General features: G+C 42.8%; 1 protein-coding gene across 2 annotated transcripts in view; it reads right to left on the reverse strand.

The window, feature by feature from the left end:
* Positions 1–1,690: 1,690 nt before the first annotated feature.
* The window catches only part of LOC126442703 (ankyrin-3-like), a 116,128-nt gene continuing 96,396 nt past the window's right edge, over positions 1,691–21,422 (reverse strand). For both annotated transcript variants that reach the window (XM_050090753.1, XM_050090752.1), the window contains exons 5-6: positions 14,635–14,784; positions 1,691–2,266 (exon numbers count right to left, since the gene is read on the reverse strand). In XM_050090753.1, coding sequence (XP_049946710.1) covers positions 1,780–2,266; positions 14,635–14,784 — 637 coding nt within the window. In that variant the 3' untranslated portion in view covers positions 1,691–1,779. The remainder of the gene's footprint in view (positions 2,267–14,634; positions 14,785–21,422) is intronic.

Consider the following 21,422-nt stretch of genomic DNA (forward strand, 5'->3'; position numbering starts at 1 on the left):
TCAAAATGATAGTGGGCTGACACTGGGGGATAATTACGAAACAGCGCGTCGAGACTGTACTTGGGAGGGTATGGACAGCTAAATAGAACAGCGTCACGCATCTGGGGAAATTCGGTCCGCTCCACCATAAAAATTCTCTTCTTGGCCTAAGTCGCAATCACCATGGCAACGTGTGCACATAGATTTTGTGGGAGCTTTTTGGTTGCTTGTGGTATACGCTTATAGCAACGGTTTCTCACCTCCTATCGTTCGCATCCACAAGATGGACCATCGCTGGCGGACACTGCTCCACCAGCTCTGCCATCCTCAATATCCGGCGTCGAAGTATGGACGCAGACGGTGGGTGCGAGGCGAGATCGTTCGTCGACTTGGTGCTTGCGTGAATCTCATTTCAGGCCCAGACGGATTGCAGTACCGACATCAGGATCAAATTCGCCACTGTAATGTGCACAGTGATACTTGTGTATCTCTTCGCCCAGATTCACAGATCCCGAGGACGTGTGGCCACAACAGCTGTCAAAGAGTGTCGTCACGACACCACAGGACGACCCCGTGGAGACGGAGGCGTCGCCTCCTCCTCTCGTCTTACCCAAGGAGCTGGACCCGCCAACGCTGCAGCAGCTTGCGGCTTCTCCATCTGGTTATGGGTCTCAGGAGTTGGATGCGTGCCCTTCTGTGCGTTTTCCGGGTGACGTTTGCACCTGAGTGCAGATCAGATGGCGGGCTACAACTGGAAGCCTGACGTCCGCTGCAACCACAGTTTCCAGTCCACCGCTCCTGCCTTTCCTCCCGTTGTCGCGCTCCTTATACGACGACGGTCCGTCGTTTTGGGGGGAGGAATGTTATGGCGTAAAGTCGAGCACCGGCACGCTGATCGGGAATGATAGAGCAGACAGGGCTGTGAAGAAGACGTCACCCAATAGCACGCTGAGCGACCTCTGTCTAGGACCACAACGTGACAGCTGCGGCCTTCAGCGGAAGAAAACATGAGCGCCACTCACAACTTGTTGCGGCCACTTCTACAGCAGACATTAGTCACATCAAGACCAGTGACTTAGGAATTGTTTATACTGAAGAGATTTCTTTCTTGCATGTCGCCCTTTGTTTGCAGCACTTCTGTGTTATTGTCAGAGTTAAGTATTGTCATTGATTCATTTCGTAATAAAACTCTCTAATACGATTTGCTTGAACTGTTGTCTAGCGATCCGAGAAGGAAGTTTCCTAGGCACCCCATACTCAACAACTAGACAGGATGCAACAAAATTCAGTCTGGAATCGGAACTAATGTGTTGTAAGTACTGGTAATAACACCAATTTTTAACTGCCGACACAAGTTGCTGGACTGTCAGCTCATTAGGTACAGAAGTAAATTCAGTGAAAGATCTCAAATGAAGATGTATTTTAAGTATAGAGCTTATGTGTCAGCAATCTGGATACAAGGAAATATATAAAAGTTTTATATAAGTTCCACATAGCACCAAACATGCACCTAAAATGTATTTTTCAGTAAAAAAATATTGTAGAAAACTAGTGTTCCTTAGTAATCGAGTATTATTCAGTTTGTTTTGAATTTTCAGTAAAAGGAGAGTCCCTCTTTGAACTTATAGTAGTCTATAAGCACTCTTGGTGTAATGGTACTTGAGTTGTTGTATGTACTATGTAAATATGGGTGCAAACCAAGGCTGCGGGATAAGCTTTTCTGTATTATTTATTTTATAAGTAACAAAGGTCACATAGAAGGCTTTTTTTTATTTTACTCCAGAGTCGTTTGCACTATATTTAGCTTGATCCTAGGATGTCTATGAGCTGCTGGTGGTTGTTCCGCTTGGCTAGGTCCAGGGGCGTATCCCCATCGTCATTCCTCACTTCTCTGTCGGCCCCTGCCTCCAGTAGTGCAGTCGCCGTGTCTGGGTGGCCACGCCGTGCGGCATCGTGCAGTGGCGTGTTCCCTGTGTGATCCCTGGCGTTGCAGTCGGCAGAGGATGCCGCCAGCAGCCGCACCACAGCCGGATTGCCATTCCATGCAGCCTGATGCAGAGGCGTGTTCCGCCAGCGGTCCCTGGCGTTGACATCAGCTCCATCCTCCAGTAGACGCCTCGCCACCTCCACATGTCTCCTGGCTGCTGCAAAGTGCAGTGCGTTCAGCTGGTTCTCGTCCTTCGCCTCCACATCCGCCCCCACTGTCACCAACGTTCGCACCTTGCTCACTGACCCCTCCTTAGCTGCCGCAATCAGCATCTTGCCCTTCTCTTCTCCAGAAAGATCCCTGCAACAAAAGGAGAATACTTACAAATTGCTCCAAACACACGCGCCCGAGGCAGAAGCAGAACTGTGATGAGTCCGTAAAAGTCATGAAGGTTACCGCAATGTACTGGTGTCCCACATTGAAGCTTCTAACTGCGATTTTCCGTCCTGTGTCCGATTTACGATGTAATCATGCAAACTGTCAACAGATGTCTGCACAACCGTGTTCTACACGCAAGTTAGCATTCCAGTCAACGGACAACCACGCCCACGACGAAGTCAGCGCGGCTAGCAATGGGGTAGTGTTTGCTGGGTACTCCCACATCCGCAATCATTGTAGACAGTCACAGATGGTGCCGTATGGTACAGAGAAGACGCATACCAGGCTCTCCGCAGTGAAGGGCCATAGGAGGAATGGGAGGAGGACAGTCACAACCTGATTTGGCCCGATGGGTTAATGTGAATCGCACTGTTGTTTCTCAGATGTGGCGACTGCTCGTAGAGACGGAAACTGTATCTCGAAGACGAGGGCAGACCACGTGTGATACGAGAAAGGGAGGACCGTTATTTGGTTAAAAGGGCATACGGTACTGCCTTACTACTGCACAGCAACTGGCACCTCACCTCGGAGGATGCACTGGATGTGTTGTATCGAGGCAAACGTTATACAGAAGATCTCACCAGAGTGCCACTTATTGTCAGGGGCCCATGGTTTATGTACGTCTGACACTTCACAGAAAGAAATGTGTAGAGTGAAGTCGTCAACATCCCACCGAATGGCCGAACAGTGGGCCAATGTTATCTTCACACATGAGTCCAAAGATGGTCTGGAGAGTGATTCTCGACGGATTTTCATATGGTGGGAACGTGGAACAGGATTTCGTGACCCAAATATCGTGCAAAAGAGACTGATATCAGGGAGGTTCTTTAATGGTGTCCTCAGCGATTACGTGGACTACCTGAACACATGACATTGTATGGGTGAATTGGCAAGACTTAGCTCCTGTCAGGTATCGTGACGAGATTTTGAACCTCATATGCCGTCGGTGCGAGGTACTGTGGCCTACCACTTCGTATTGATGGACGATAAAGGTATGCCCCATAGAGATCAGCTGATTGAAGTTTTCTTGGATATGGAAGATATTGCACACCTGGAATGGTAACCTCGATCTCCCAATTTGAATCCCATAGAGCATATCAGGGATACACACCTCTACCAGAAAACTTCAGTGAGTTTGTTAAAGCTTTAAAATACTGTGCACGGCAGAGTACACGAGAGGACGTAGAAAATCGTACATGCAAGGCTACAGGGAAGAGACAAAAGAGAAATAAGAAATGTATTGTGGTCTTTATGACGCCAACACATTCTTCCCATAAACAATGGAGGTGGGCGAAGAAGTCATATCAACAATGATTGAAAATAGAAGACAGAAGTGGTAACACACTGTAGAAAGCATTAACCTGACTCACAGTAGTTGGAAAGCGTAGAGACTGCTCAAAAATTAGATGGTATATCTGCAGGTACACCAGGCTTTGCTGGCGGTACAGCAGACCAAATAGCCTCCCAACTCCTGAAAACCGCTAAAGCGAAACACAGACTGAAGAAAGGGCATACGAGTAGACTTAATGCTGTCCAAGACGAAAATAATGATACACTCGATCGTACATTTACAATATCAGAATTGAAAGAAGCAATCAAAAGTTTAAAGACTGGTAAGGCCACAAGCGTAGATGATATTGAAAATGAACAGATTATACGTCTTGGTGTTCGCTCTAAATTGTGGCTGTTGGAGTTTATGAACTGCTGTTGGGCAACTGGACGAATTCCTGAAATCTAGAGACAGGCAAAAATAACTGCAATTCTTAAGCCTGGTAAGGACCCAGAAGATCCTAAGAGTTATCGGCCAATCTCTCTGTTGTGCACAACACAAACTGTTTGATACTAAGCAGATTCAAAGAGCTTACTGAAGGCACCCTAATAAAAGAGCAAGCAGGATTTCGGCCTGGCAAATCTTGTACCAGTCAAGCTCTCAGCCTAACCCACTATATTGGAGATGGGTTTGAGAAAAGACTTATTACGGGGATGATGTTTATAGATTTTATGGAAGCATATGATACCATCAACCACAGAAATCTCATTGCAAAAGTGCAAAAAACAACAAAAAGCCCTCAATTGACTGCTGTACTCAATTCATTTCAACAGACGGTATTTTGTTGAGTTCCAAGGTAACAAGAGCAGATGGAGACTACAAAAAGATGGGCTTCCCCAGGGCAGTGTTCTTGCCCCCATGTAATTCAATAATTATACAAATGACCAGCCTATTAGTCCCTGGTCAAGATCTTTCATTTATGCTGATGATAGGGCAATAGCAGCTAGGCATAAAACTACAAGGATATTGAGGAAATACTAGCTGAGAACCTGGAAAATCTCATCATGTATTACAATGAAAATCAGTTGAAACCCAATCCAAGTAGGACCCAGACTTGCCTATTCCATCTTAACAACAGACAGGCGAAACAAGAACTGAATGTTTGGTGGAATGGCACAAGATTAACACACTGCCCTCTCCCAGTGTACTTGGGAGTTACTCTTGATAGGACACTGTCATTCAAGTGGCACATTGAGAAGAGCAGGGCAGAAATCCAATCACAGAATAACTTACTTGGCAAGCTAACAACATCCAGATGTCGACCTAATCATGCACCACCACAATGGCACTCTGTTATTCTGCTGCTGAGTTTGCAAGCTGGACACTGTCCTGAACCAGATGTGTAGACATATTACTGGATGTCTTAAGCCAACAAGAATAGAACACCTATACTGCTTGTCAGGAATTGCTCTGCCAAATGTCCGATGTTCAATACAGAGCAGAATTGAACGAGCAAAACAGGTTCAAAATCAACATCATCTGCTCCATGGGTACCAAATGGTACCAAAACGCCTTATGTCAAGAAGTAGTTTTCTCCACTCAACCAAACCGGTCACAGGTTCACCAAAAACTTCTAGAAAAAGACTGTGGCAGGAACAACAAGAATATGCACACGATTCTGAGGAAGTGCTGCCATCAGGTGCGGAACTTAGGTGGGAGAGATGGAAAACCCTGAACAGGCTATATTCAGGAATGGACAGATGTAACAGAAATCTGTACAAGTGGGGAATTAGTGAAAGTGCTTTGTGTCCATGTGGGAATCCAGGCGATGAACCATCTGCTTCAATGTCCGTTAGTAAACCATCCAAGAGCGTGCATGGCCCAAGACCTGATGGCGTGCAGCAAAGTAGCGAAGGCATATGTGGACTTCTGGAAGAATGACATGTGAAACAAAGACTGTAAAAACTTTTATTATACTGTATATAGTTATCCATGAATTTTATTTTATAAATTAGCATTGTAATATTGTAAATTTCATAGAGGACAAATTATTCTATAATGTGTGAATTTATTGTAAACTGTTTGTAATACGTATATGAACTATATGTAGTAGTGAGATGGGTTGCATCACACAAGCATCCACCAACAATTCCATAAGACTTGAGAGTAGCTCTGCAGGAGGAATGGTGTTATTGCCTCCACATGAGACAGCTTGCCCTGTCGATGTCAGGGTTGTATGAGCCAGAGGTGGTCATGGCCCATGCTGAGCACATTATCCAGTTGTTGGATTGTGTGCAAATCTGTTAAGTTGGAAAAAACGAAGAACATTTTTTTCTACCTTTATGCATATTGTAGTTGTTTATGTTATTCGTTCTTAACATTGTTCCTACTTCACTATCACCTGTTTGTACTATTTTATGGCAAAATAAAGGCAACCTCACAAAATTTCTGTTTGTTGCTTTAATTTTGGACACCAGTGTACATCGAATTTCATGCGCTTTTCATACCATTCAAATTTCTAGGCAATCTGGATCTTGGCTGCGTGAATACACTAAAGACCTGACAGAATTTACATACACTGTTGAGGTTCTTGCAGTCTTCAGTCCAGAGACAGCTTTGATGCAGCTCTCCCTGCTACTCTATCCTGTGCAAGCTTCTTCATCTCCCAGTACCTACTGCAATCTACATCCTTCTGAATCTGTTTTGTGTATTCATTTCTTGGTCTCTGATTACGATTTTTAGCCTCCACACTGCCCTCCAGTACTAAATTTGTTATCCCTTGATGCCTCAGAACATGTCCTAGCAACCGATCCCTGCTTCAAGTTGTGTCACAAATTCCTCTTCTCCCCAATTCTGTTCGGTACCTTCTCATCAGTTATATTATATACCCACCTAATCCTCTGCATTATTCTGTAGCACCACATTTCGAAAGCTTCTATTCCCTTCTGTTCACTTCCATTCATGGCTACACTGCATACAAACACTGTCAGAAACGACTTACTGACACTTAAATCTATACTCGCTGTTACCAGATTTCTCTTCTTCAGAAACGCTTTCCTTGCGATTGCCAGTCTACAGTTTATATCATATATGTTTCGACCATCATTAGTTATTTTGCTCCCCAGATAGCAAAACTCATTTACTACTTTAAGCGTTTCATTTCGTAATCTAATTCCCTCAGCATCACCTAATTTAACTTGACTATATTCCATTATCCTCGTTTTGCTTTTGTTGATGTTCATCTTATATCCTCTTTTCAAGGCACTGTCCATTCTGTTCAACTGCTCTTGTAGGTTCTTTTCCGTCCCTGACACAATTACAATGTCATCAGCAAACGTCAATCTTTGCATTTCTTTTAATTCCTATTCCAAATATTTCTTTTGTTTCCTTTACCGCTTGCTCAATATACAGATTGAATAACATTGGGGGCAAGCTACACAATAGGATCAAAACTATCTAAACACCTCTATCTAATGTGTGACTGACCAACAAATGTAATGAAAGGACGATCCGCCAGTATAAAAGGAGGCTGGTTATGTTATTATTCCCCTATTGAGCTTAAGAGAACACTAAATTCGACAGCATATGAATCACGTTTTCCAGCTTTATGTACTGCATACAATACAGTATCATTGTTTGTATTAGCAAGACAGTGCTCCTTGTAATAAATCATTATCTGTCACGTGAGAGTTTGTGGACAACAACATTCCATGAATGTACTATTCTGCCATGAATTCCGAGCTGAATCCAATGTAACTGCTTTGGGATGAGTTACAAGCTGAGTCCAACGTTGAGGAAGAACAGGTACTCATTTTTCCACTGAAGTTCAGATCCATTACTGAAAGTTTCCTCAGCAGAGTCAAAGCCATCATAGGGATGAAACTTTGACACATCCCTTATTAATGTTCACTAATGAGTGTCGAGAAACTGTCGATGTAACTGAATGTCTACTGAGAAACGGGCCATGTTATTTGCATTTGACAGCAACACCTACATTTTGATGTTACAAACTGTGTGTTGCAGCCTCAGGAATAACATGTAAAACTTTCTTTGTGAACTGAAGACAATTAAGTACAAATAAATTCTATTAATCTGTCAAATGAAATTGTTTTAGCCAGTAGTTATGTAATTGGTTTGATGTGGCCTGCCATGAATTCCTCTCTTCCACCAACCTTCATCTCAAAATAGCAGTTACACACTACATGCTCAATTAATTGCTGGATGTAGGCCAATCTGTCTTTCTCTTCAGTTTTTACATCCCCCTCGTCTTGTCAGTCTTTCCCCATGTCACTAATTCTGCAAAGTATCCCCTCTTTCCATATCCAACATGTCCACCTAATTTTCAACACTTTTCTCTAGCACCACATCGCAGACACTCGTAGTCTCCTCAGTCATGGTGTTTTGCCACTGTCTACGATTCAGTATCATACAAAGTAGTTCTCTAAACATAGATTCTCATAAATTTCTTCCTCAAATTATGACCTTTGTTTCATAGTAGCAGAATTATGTTGGCTAGTTGTACCAATTTTGCCTTTGCTAGTATGCTTTTTATGTCCTTCTTGTTTTGTGTATCAGGGGTTATTTTGCTTCCAGAATTCCTTAATATCGTCTACATCATGACCACCAATTTAAATGTAAAAAATTCCAATATCTGCTACTTCACATTAGTAATTTATTTCCGTAGTTCATTCTCAATTAATATTCCTTACTCATCAGACTCTCCATTCAATTCAACAGATCCCGTAATTCTTCACTTTCTCTGAGAACAGCAATGTCATCAACAAATTTTTTCTTTGACATCCTTTCACTGTTAATCTGAATCCCACACTTCAACCTTTATTATATTTCCTTCAGACCTTCTTCGATAATTAGATTGAATAGTAGGAGAAACGACTGCACCCTGTCTTACACACTTTTAATCTGAGCACTTTGTTCTTTATTTTCCCGTATTCTTCCCTCTTGGTTCTTGTACATATTGTAACCTATCTGTCTTTCCCTGTAACTTACTTATATTTATGTAAGACTTTGGAAGATTCTGCAGAATTTTATATTGTCGAACGCTTTATCTAGGTAAAAAAACTTTTGACTGTATTTTGACTTTTCGTCAGACTTGCTTCCATTATCAAGTACAACTTTCGAACTGCCTCTCTGGCACCTTTACCTCTCCTAAAGACAAACTGACCGTCATCTGACAGTTTCTCAATTTTCTGTTCCATTCGTATTTATATCATTCTCATCAGCAGCTCGGATGTATGAGTTCCAAAGACGAATGTGCTGTTGTTTTCACAATTATCTGCCCTTATTACCTTTGGAAATACGTGATGATTTTGTTCTGAAAGTGTGACGGTACATTGCCAGTCTCATTGATTCTACACTCTAACTTGGATAGTCATTGGGTGCCACTTTCCCCTATGAACTCAGCAGTCATGATTAAATTTTATGTATCCTTTTAGCTTTATTTGTTATCAAATCGACCAGAGTTCTTTTAAATATTGCCTCTAACAGTACATCCTCTATATCTTCCACGCCAACACAGATTGCTTCCTCTTCCATGTCATCAGAAAAGTTCCTCCTGCATAGAGGCTGTCAATGTAATCTTTCCATTTATCTGCTCTCTCTGCTGACGTTGGGAATGGAATTCTCATGGTAATTATTGTTTTGACTTTTCTATATTCTTTGTCAGTCCTTCTTACGACTGTTTGTTTAAAGTTTTGTCTTAAGTTTTCTGCAGTTATTTAGCCTTGGATACCTAGAACATGGTACTTATGTTATTCCTAAATGACTTACATCGAGGTGACAAGTTGTGCAAAAGTGATGTGCACATACGAAGATTGCGGTAGTATCGTGTACACAAGATATGAAAGGGCAGTGCATTGGCGGAGCTATCGTATGTAATCAGGTGATTCATGTAAAAAGTTTCCGACGTGATTGTGGCCATATGCCTACACAGCGAGAATTAACAGATTTTTCACACCGAAAGGTAGTTGAAGCTAGACGCATGAGACATTACATTTCGAAAATCGTTAGGGAATTCAGTGTCAAGAGTGTGCCGAGAATACAAAATTTCAGGCATTACCTGTCACCACGGTCAATGCTGTGGCTGACAGCCTTCAGATAGCGACCTAAAGCAGCGGCTTGTACATAGGTTGGTCAGTGCAAGAGACAAGCAACACTGCGTCAAATAACCGCAGATATCAATGTAGAATGTACTACCAGCGTATCTGTTCGGAAGTGCGGCTAATTTGGCGTCAGTGGGCTGCGGCAAAAGATGACCAATGCAAGTGCATTTACTAACAGTATGTTGTCACCTGCAGCTCCTGGTCTCATGACCATATTGGTTGAATCCTACACGAGTGAAAAAGCGTGGCTTGGTGAGGTAAGTCTCGGACTGAGTTGGTGAGAGCTGATGGTAGTGTTCGAGTGTGGCGTTGACCGCACGAAGCTACAGACCCAAGTTGCCAACAAGGCACTGTGGAAAATGGTGTTGGTTCCATAAAGGCTGGGCTTTGTTAACATGGAATGGGCAGGGTCCTCTGGTCCAACTGAGCCTATCATTGAATGCAGACAGTTATGTTTAGCTACTTGGAGACCATTTTCAGCCATTTGTGAACTTCACGCTCTCGAATAACGACATCATGTAAGTGGGCCAAAACTGTTCACCACTCGCCTGGGGAAGATTGTAGACCACTCGAGTAAATGATTTGGCCACCTGGATCGTTCAATATGAATTTCATCGATCATTTGTGGGATATAATCGACAGGTCAGTTCCTGTACAAAATCCTGGACCAGCAACACTTTAGCAGTTGTGGGTGGCTATAGGGGCAGCATGGCATATTATTTGTACAGGGGACTTCCTACAACTTCTTGGTTCGCCGCCACGTCGAGTTGTTGCAGTAGGCTGGGCACAAGGAGGTCTGACATGATATCAGGAGGTACTCCACGACTCTTGCCACCTCAGTCAATGTAGCTGTCTTCCTGTCTTTCCCTGAACATTTTTATACTTTCTTCTTTCATCGATCAGTTGTATTTTATTTTATTACTGAATATTTCTTCGAAGTTAGCTTCCCTATCTGTGTTCGTCTGTCCACCGTCTGTGATTTTACTTTCTAGAGATGTCCTCTCCTCTTCAACTGAACAGCCCACTGTGATATTCCTTACCGCAATATCCACATCGTTGGTAAACTTTAAGTTTCATTTCTCAGTACTGCAGTATGCTACATCCTTCTACACTGATTCTTCTGGTCGGCTCTCTTAAACCTCACTCTGCTCTTCATAATTATTAAATCTATGTTTACATCTGGGAACGCCTTACATTCCAATATCTGATTTCGGAATCTCTGACTATGATGTAATCCAGCTGGAATCTTCCAGTGTCTCTGGGTCATTTCCAAGTTTCTTTTTCCCTCACATGATTGCTGAACAGAGTATTCGTTATTATCATCTGAATTTGATTGCAGAAATCAATTAGATTTTCACCTGTCTCATCCCTATGCCAAGCCTGTATACCCCATGACCCTTTCTTCTTTTCTTTCCCCTGCAACTGCATTTCAGTTCCATATTTTCTCTCTTTTCTCCTTTTGCTTGTGTCGTTGCCATGTGTATCTGACTATCGTTGTCGGCGTTCGTTTGATTTCGAATCTGGTGAGAAAAAAATTTGGCATAGAGCTGTTCCCAGTAGCCCACTCTCTCTCTCCTACTTCTTATACATAACGATTCCTACACCCGTGACACAATTTTCTGTTACTGTTGATATTACCCCAATGTGTCTTATGACAAATCCTTAGCCTTCTTCTGTTTCACATCGATGACCCCCACCGTATCTAGACTGGGGCCTTTGCACCTCCGTATTTAGACCCCCTAGCTTTCCAATTACGATCAAACCTTTGAATTCAAAGCTCCAAGTCGTGGAAGGTTATCCCTTTGTAAATTATTCCGTCTCGTTTTCATGGTCACTTCGACATTGGTAGTCCACTCCCAGAGTTCCAAAAGGGTAACTTGTCCGGAATCTTTTCTCAGTGCAGATTGCTTCAAGACAGTTTCCCTGTTAACGACGTATGTCCTATGGATACACGTCATGTGGTTTTAATTTATTCGATTCCATTACCTTCTGCATCCTCGCGTCATTGATCATTACTGACTCTTCTCCCTTTTGAGGTCAGTTTCCCACCCCAAGGGGAAGGGAATGCCCTGAAGCTCTGTCGTTCCTCCACCCTATTTGACAAAGCCTTTGTCAGGAAAATGGCGACTTCTTATGCTGGACGTCTTCTGCTGACACTGCTGTTAATTTTTGTTCAGAAGTTAAGCAGTGCCTGTGTTGAAAACTGGGACACTAAAAATTTTGATCACTAGTCAATGACGCACTCCTAAGCCATTGGTATATAGAAGCAAACACTATCCCAACGTTTATTAGAGTATCGTATAAAAATGTGAAGTAAGTCGTTCAAGAACTTTTTGAGATTTTGGTATCATTGTTAACAACGTCTTTTACTTTCGAAATAGTACATACAATGAAGGATTGCAGCACCAAGAAGAAGCAGTGCGACATAAACGAAAGTTGGTAGGCGTGTTTCTACATCTGAATGATGATGACTTTTCGCGGCAGTCACGTCGCTTAAGAGTGGCGCTAGTAGCACCACAGTGAGGGAGCAAATGAAGCCTGCTTTAATTATACGCTGTAACGGGCTCGAGCGTTAGTTACATTTTGAGATTGGACGCAGTGAGTTGATGTAGGGCAAAAATGTCTTTGAGAGGGCAAAGACGCATTTATCAACATCTCATAGGGATTAAACGAAGTCTGTAATGGGGCTACGAGATGCTGGTTGTTCCTTCCGTGATGCAGAAATATTTCAGAGTAAAGTAGCCACTATACATGGCTGCTGGCAGCGGTGATTACAAGAATATTCGGTTGCAAGAAGACTGGGTCCCATACGGCCACGTGGAACTACTGAGAGGGAATACCATCGTCTTCTGCGTATTACTCTGGCGCATTGCAATACATCTCCAGCAGCAGTTTGAGCAGCAGGTGTCACCAAGTAACACAATGAAGTATTACAAATTGGTTACTTTAAAGACAGCTCCGAACCAGATGCCCTGTAGCATGCGTTTCACTGATCCCAAACCACCAGCCTCGCTGCCGGTATTGGCCATGTTTTGATTAGGCCAGTTGGGGGCCTACAACCAGCCTTTCCGTGTGTTAACACACTGGACCTGCACCTGGAGTTATGGTCTGTGGTGCGATTTCGTATGACAGCAGGAACATTCTCATGGTTATCCCACACACCTTGTCTGTTTCAATCTGGTGATTCGACCCGTTCTGCTGCCATTAACGAACAGCATTCCAGGGGGAGTTTTTCAACAGGATAACGCTCGCTCACTTACCGCTCTTGTAACCCAACATGCTCTATAGAGTGTTGATAAGTCTCTTGGCATTCTCAATTATCAGGTCTGTTTCCAGTCGAGCAGATATGGGACATCATCATACAGTAACTCCAGCATCATTCACCAACAGCATTAACTGTCCCTGTACTGACCAACCAGCTGCATCAGGCATCGAACTCCATTTCAAATACTGATATCTGATACTTGAGCAACACAATCCATACATTTTTGCATGCCTGCATTCGACCTTTTGCCAGTGCACCAGCATTTCACGTTTCTAGTGGCTTATCTCGCACTTATATTAACTTGCGATCCTGCAAAGTTAATCAGTTAAATATGTTACCCTGGCAAATGTATTCCCGACGTTTCACTGTTCTATATTAACAAGTTTTTGGTTTTGTGATTCTTTTAAATCTGTGTATTTATGACTGTAAACTATTTTTGTTTAAAGCTGTTCTCGCCTTTAGTCTTCCAAAGCCTATATTTATGTAGGACCTCTTACTAGTCACCACAGCCGTCTGATGCCGAAGAAAAAAGGAAGCCTTGGCTCTTTTCGCCCCGTACATTGTTATTCACATTACTACCATGTTACACACGATCTGCTCTCCAGGCTGGTTTTCTTAACTCACTCTCAACAAACTTTTCACTCAGTTATCGAGTATTGTCTTAATACGTTTCATTTCCTGCTCTTAATAGTTTATTTCCTCATGCTGATGTTTCTCTGTCGCTTTTAAGCAAGCTGTCTCCTCTTTTTATATTAGTCTTTTTATGCAGAAATATTTTTCAATTTCCATGTCTTGTCTCTTATTCAACAACAATAATTTATCTTGGGTTGTCGGGTGTAATTCAGCGGATTACTCGTATTTCCCTTTTTGTGTATTGGTGTGAAAAGAACAATATTCCAGACTTTAGGTGCGGATCTTTCTGTGAGCGAGCTGATGTATGTAATTGCTAAACATGGAACGTTTGTGACAGCATATTCTGATAGTAACCTGACAGACATACAATCTGGATCGGAGGCCCTGCCTTTATTAAGTGATTTAAGCTACTATGCTACACCGAGGATATCTGCTTCCATGTTTCTCACTTTGAAGTTATTCTTGATAGGAATTCAGGAATAATTATTTCTTCTTATTTGGTCAAGGCGTTTCGGAAAACTATGTATAATAACTCTGCTTTAGTGGCACTGTCACCAGTGGCTTCACCATCGTTATGACACAGTGAAGGTTATTGACTGCTTCTTTCCACTAGTGTGCTTAATGTATTACCAGAATATCTTAAGGATTTCTGCGAGATTACTAGACAGAGTTTTCGCTGAAAACTGAAATTGCTCCCAACACACCAGCATAGTCGTTATTTTTGGGGAAATATTTAGGGTTATCTTACACAAGTCAGCTGTGTTAGGAGCTGAAAACGAGTCATGCAACAAACCTGTAGAAGGGTGTATAGATCCCCTTATATCCTAGCCTCGTCAAACGTCACAATTAATGAAAGAAAAAACTTTATACGAGACCTACAACTTCTGCTTCGTCAAAAACGTAAAATAGCGACATTCGATTTCTTGACTTTATGACTTGGCTAACTGCCCAACATGTCGCTCTGTGATTGTGGGCACGCTACACGTAAAGTGACTCAACTCACCGCAGGAGAGAGATGGCGACGTCATCAGGCTGGGGAGTCGTCTGGGGAGAGGTGGGAGGCACAGCTGTGGCTGGGCTCCGGCCGTCGTCGCTGTGGCCACTGTGCGGCTGCGAGGAGGGGCCGGTCCTGCTCTCTCCAGCGCTTGGCGTGCTGCACAGAAGGAACACTGCTTCCAAAAGGGTTTCCACGTCGAGTCCAGTGGGCAGATTACCATAGACAGTACAGCTGAGGTACTGTCCACACACAGATAATAGAACACACACTGCCAACGACAGTAGTGGCCCACGTAAGATGAATGAAAGCATTCAGGTATTCATACATGTTACTTCTCCTCATTTTCTCATACCTGTAGCCTAGCATATTACACACTATTTGGTACAAAATAAAGTATAAATATAAGATGTGTACAAAGTTCAACAACTGTGGTTACAACACCGATTGGTCAACATAATTTCAATAGACAACAGCGTAAATCACAAAGTAATTTGAATGACAGTAACCCTTAAATGCACTTAATGTGGTACTACCGTCATGAGATGGTGTTTGTAGCTCGTATGTTAAGGGGGTTGGACGTCAAACGGACTGACTTGGAGCAGAAGAGGCACCACAAGATACTAAATTCTACTGTCTGTATTTTTACAAATAAATTCAGAGAATTTTTGTCAGCATGACCAGGATTCACAATCATAGCAGTGGAAGTTCAAAAACATAACGAAATAATTTTTTTTACATGTGAAATTTTATAATTTTTTCACTTACTATTGACTGCATTTTTTGCTATAGGTACACTTTTCTTCATAAGTAAGAGAGATTCTTCGATGAATTTTGCACAGCATACAATCCATACATAAAGGTGTATGAAATTCTAGAATTTATTTAATTTTCAAGAAAATGAACGACCTGTTACATTTTAAACTTCATGTTTAGAAAAAACTCAAATTTTGTAGTTAATTATCTCAAACATTACCACAGTTTTTAATAGAGATGGAAAATTCTAGAGTTTTGCATTAAGGAGTTTGTGTTTAATGATACCACGTTGGAAAAGGAATGGGATATTTATTTTGGATGTTACATGTACCTGAGAACAGAAATTTGTGTTTTGCAGAAAATGGCCATTAAAGTTTCTGGCTGCATTTGGCATCTTTTAGAACTGTCCAGCACCATAAAGAGTTTTTCTTTCCATTTCGTAAATCAGTTTTCGTCTTTTCCACGTTCTTATCATTCACTCTTTCCGAATTTAGCACTTCCAAAAACGATTTACGTGCTTTCACTACACGCTCTCTGTTTATCGCATACAAAGCTTTGATGCAGTTCACTTTGCCCCTGATTCCCATTTTCTTTAAAATATATATCCGGCTTTGCACACCATCATTAAAACATGTAACTGCATCATAAACACCAACAGCAAGTGCATCTCTTCCACACAAAAATTGGTTTTTGGCAATCTTTTCCATGCACATTCATTAAAGCTTTCATTGGGGTTTGAGTGCCGCCATCAAGACATATCTTCTATGTCAATAGTCCTTTGTTACACGTATGACCATCTCTGGCGCAAATATAAACATTCGAATTCTACACAGCGAAATACACGTATGTATGACAGCAGACGTCTGTGGTCTAGCGCTTCATCTTGGTACACCTCGGACCAAATAGCGTGCCTTAAAATCACTGAAATATATATGTTTTATACATCAAACTATTCAGAAAGATGTACTCTACAAAAGAGACATATTTTCGAAAAGTCGATTTTTTTTTATTTTTGACATCCTACCGCTTAGGAGACAGGAATCGGACTATAGAGGGAAGAAATTGGAGACAGGTATCTAAAAATCTCTTTGGGCTCTTTCGTCGCTGTTGTCTGTCAGAATGATGCGAAAATAAACCCAGAACACGAAGAAATGGGATATAAATCAAGAAGAGGATGAATTATGCCACTGATATGATGTTGTGCAAGGTTGTTAGTTTGTGGGATGTCGCTTCCGAACATTATTGATGGCCCAAAACAACACAGGGTCCGCAACGCTCTCGTGACGCGATAGCATATGGGGAATGGCTCCAGTTCCGCCCTGGGGCCACGATGACGACAGCCTCAGTGGCCAGCCGCCCCAGGCGTCGCGTCGCCCCCTGGGTGAACGGCAGACAGCCTGGCGGCTGCACCGGGGGTCACCACTGGGTGAGGCGAATGCCGCGCCGAAAACTGGGGTCGACCTGCATGTCTGTGTACAGCGAGAGAAACTCGACAGCGCCGAACTGCTCCTTTGCCAAGCAGACTACCGTCACAAGGGACGTCATTTCCTTCTCGCCGCTCGCTACTCGCTATCAAAGACAATTGAGGCGTAGGGTATTTATGGTATAATGAAAAAGTTGATCTATAAGTACTAGAAGTAGACATATAACTTGTAGGGATTAATTCTTATCACTTTACTGTTCCATCAAGTCGTTAGACTTCCACGAGTCTTAGACAGAGTGCTCGTACGCCATTGCCGAGTAATAGCTGCTCTGCGAGTTTTTTCTGTATGTCGGTATTTTAATGCCTCACAAGGAGGTGACAAAATAGCCAAATACATTATGTCTACAAGGCACAATGTCGTTGATAAATGTTGCATAATATGAAACGAATGAGGTACGATAGAAGACAGTTCCCGAATTTTCAGATGTTTAAGTGAATTTTGCCCTCTCATGGTGAATAGAAAGAAATAGATAAATTGAAGCATACCGGAAAAGCGGTAATGAACGCATAATGCGGTGAGATGTCATTCTGGCTTCTTACGCACACACGCCATCAGCTGCAGTGTAACTCATCAGGATTTCAGTTCTCCATGACTGGTATACCGGACACCACAGCACGTTTATATAATGCCCGTGAACAGTGTCAGACGTTGTGTGATACTTGTGAAGGATACAGAGACACTTTCTAGGCATGCGTTATCTGCAGCTGACATAATCTGGAAGCTGCTCCACTCTTGATCTCCAGTTGCGTGGCTGGTCTAATTGTGCAGCAATAAGATTTGGGGGCATTTAGATGTTACAATGTAGCAGTGTTGAGTTGCACATGACCACGAGGGCAGGCATTATCGTTGTCAAGGTTACAGTCTATCACATCTGGTCAAGACAAGGGAAGAATGCCATTTTGCATACTGGGCTCACAGTGACCCCTTTACAACTGTGCCTACCATCTGAGACCAAATAATGGTCTTTTATCAGCAATGTGTTATCCTGGACCATGGTTCTGAGATTCATTTATTGGTTTATTTATTTATTTATTTATGTCATTTTCTCAATACCCTCTCGGGTGTAACAGCGATCATTGCAATTTATAAATAACAGACTCATTAGCCAGAACATTATGATCACCTGCCTATCATCGATTAAACGTGTACTGGCAATAGCAGCGTCACTTCACGAGGAATGACTGCTAGTGAGACGCATGCACAGTCGACGTAGGATCAGCAAATGTGCTGTCCATCTGTAGATGGGGAAGGTACGCTGTATGTCCCAGTTTGAAGGACGGAACTTTATGATGACCTGAACGCTCATCACGAGCATTTCGGAATGCACGACTTGTTGAGTGTTCGAGGAGCGCTATCGTGAGTGCCTTCGACATGTGGCGAAACCAAGGTGAAGCTATGTCCAGACGTCATGGGGTTGGGTGGCCAGCCCTCACTACATATCTCGAATGTTGTAGGCTGGGCAGACTGGTAGAACGCGACAGACGGTGCAGGCTACAAGTGTGTCTGAACACACAGTGCCCTCAAGACTCCTAACAGTGTTCCCCTGCAGCTGACAGCCCATACATTTGTCAATGTTAACACCATGACATCAGCAACTATGACTGAAATGGGCACTTGACCATTAGCAGCTGCTGGGCACCTATGCTGTGTGACAGAGACAAACTGGCGCTTATTCCATTGTGCTCTAGGCAAATTCACCTTGACATTCATAGGTCCAGTAGAGATTGTGCGAGGCACCATGATGGCCAACAAGTAATATACACTTGTTTCAGACCACATACTCCTCTTCATGAGGATCATGTTTCACGATGGCAGTGGCGTTTTTCAACAAGGTAATGCACCATATCACAAGGAATGGAGGTGATGGAGTATTTCGAGGAACAGTGTGGCGAGTTTCAATTAATGTGCTCGCCCTACAACCCACCAGATGGGAATGCGATTGAACACATCTGGAATGTGCCTCGACGTGGCGTAAGAGCTCATTCCCCCCATGAGGAATTATTGGGAATTAGGTGCCTTGTGTGGGCAGTGTGGTGCCAGTTCCCTTCCAGACCATGATGCGTCACTACTGCTATCCATTGCAAAGGTGGACATATCAAGTATTACATAGGTGATTATAATATTCTGGCTGATGAGTGTTTATGTTTTAGTCCTTAGTAACTGTTTTCATTTAGCCTACTCGTTACTGGTTTTGGTACACAATACCACCTCAGGACATCCTCTGCCATGCTCTCGGGAAACTACTAGGTACCTCAAATATGTCAAGCTTGTTTTTCTTCTATTTCTTTCTTATTTTGAACATTATAATATGGTATGTCTGAAATATAAGATTTTCTCTGTCCTTTTTCTGTCTACTAGTATGCTCCAACATTTATATGGATATCGATGTGGTGCTCTACATAGGGGCATTCGTTATTTCAAATCATCTTGCCTAATTTTACTATTTCATTTTACATATTGCTATTAACACTACAATGAGAACTGATACTGTAATTGCAGTAATAAACAATATAACTCTTACAACTATTGAAAGCCCCTATTAATACTACATCACCATGAATTTTCTCTAGAAGCTACAACTACTACTGTTACTACTATGTTACTACTGACAGTTGTTACTAATATTAACACTAATAGAAATACTTATACTGCAGTCACAAAAGATAAGATTTTACCTTAGTGCCTTGTATAGCTTTGCTCTTTCCATATACAGTAGTCTAAGGTGGACGCACATACACACGCAATTTATTAGAAGGTGGGGTCAAATAATAGCTGCCAGAGATTAGAGTTCTATAGTACAAAGCAATACAACAGAGGAAAGTAAATACAGCACTAAGATGACGATAGTAGCTGTTGAAAATGACCACCATTCATCTCTTGATGCTTTTGGACCCTGGTCGGTAGGTTGCTGAAGGCGGATCGGAGGTTGGATGCTTGAATTGCTGCAGTCTCATCTGGAGTGTTCTGCTGCAGTTCTTGATGACGATGAGGGTTGTTGTGATTGACTCTGCTCTTGAGGGCTCTCGTGCAGTGTAATAACACACTGACAGATCAGGTGACAAAGATGGCCAGTTAGGGCCCCAACTAGGCTGCCCTCTGCTAACAACTGTGAATCATGAAATTGTGTATCTGTCTCGAAGGTTCGGCTTGCTGTATGACCAGTTGCTCCATCTTCTTGGAAGTAAATGAACGCCTTTCCCTCCTCCATTAATGCTGCCACAAATAGCTCCAAAATGTTGGCAATGTGATGGGTCAAAGTCAGCAGCTGATTGAAGAATGTGAAACCAGTAATGCTGTGTACAGACATTGCACACCAAAATCCAACCTTATGATCGTGCAAAGGCGTTTCGTGGAAGTTCTGCTGACTCTCTGCTACCCAGGACCTACAGAGAGAGATACTCGTCTAGCTTGAACTGGGGAAACCAGATGGCGCTATGGTTGGCCCGTTAGATGGCGCTGCCATAGGTCAAATGGATATCAACTGCGTATTTTTAAATAGTAACCCACATTTTTTATGACATATTAGTGTAGTACGTAAATAAATATCAATGTTTTAGGTGGACCACATTTTTCGTTTTGTGATAGATGGCGCTGTAATAGTCACAAACGTACAAGTACGTGGTATCACGTAACATTCCGCCAGTGCGGACGGTATTTGCTTCATCATGCATTACCCATGTTAAAATGGACCGTTTACGAATTGCGGAAATGGTTGGCTCTGAGCACTATGCGACTCAACTTCTGAGGTCATCAGTCGCCTAGAACTTAGAACTAATTAAACCTAACTAACCTAAGGGCATCACACACATCCATGCCCGAGGCAGGATTCGAACCTGCGACCGTAGCGGTCACGCGGTTCCAGACTGAAGCGCCTTTAACCGTATGGCCACACCGGCCAGCCGATTGCGGAAATGGTCGATATCTTGTTGACATATGGCTATTGTGATCAAAATGCCAAATGGGCGTGTGCTATGAATGCTGCTCGGTATCCTGGACGAAATTATCCAAGTGTCCAGACCGTTCGCCTGATAGTTAGCCTACGTTATTTAAGGAAAGTGTTCAGCCACATGTGAAACGTCAACCACGACCTGCAACAAATGATGATGCCCAAGTAGGTGTTTTAGCTGCTGTCGTGGCTTATCCGCAAATCAGTAGCAGGCCAATTGCGCGGGAATCGGGAATCTCAAAAACGTCGGTGTTGAGAATGCTACATCAACATCGATTGCACCCGTTCCATATTTCTGTCCACCAGGAATTGCATGGTGACGACTTTGAACGTCGTGTATAGTTCTGCCATTGGGCACAAGAGAAATTACGGGATGATACTACAAGATGTTTCACTGTATGACAGAATGGCGATGTCCTTCCAACATCATGGATGTCCGGCACATAGCTTGCGTACGGTTGAAGCGGTATTGAATAGCATATTTCATGACAGGTGGATTGATCGTCGAAGCACCATACCATGGCCCGCACATTCACCGGATCTGACGTCCCCGGATTACTTTGTGGGGAGAGTTGATGGATATTTGCCATCGTGATCCACCGACAACGCCT

Source organism: Schistocerca serialis, unplaced genomic scaffold, assembly GCF_023864345.2.
Source record: "Schistocerca serialis cubense isolate TAMUIC-IGC-003099 unplaced genomic scaffold, iqSchSeri2.2 HiC_scaffold_1401, whole genome shotgun sequence".
NCBI classification, from domain to species: domain Eukaryota; kingdom Metazoa; phylum Arthropoda; class Insecta; order Orthoptera; family Acrididae; genus Schistocerca; species Schistocerca serialis.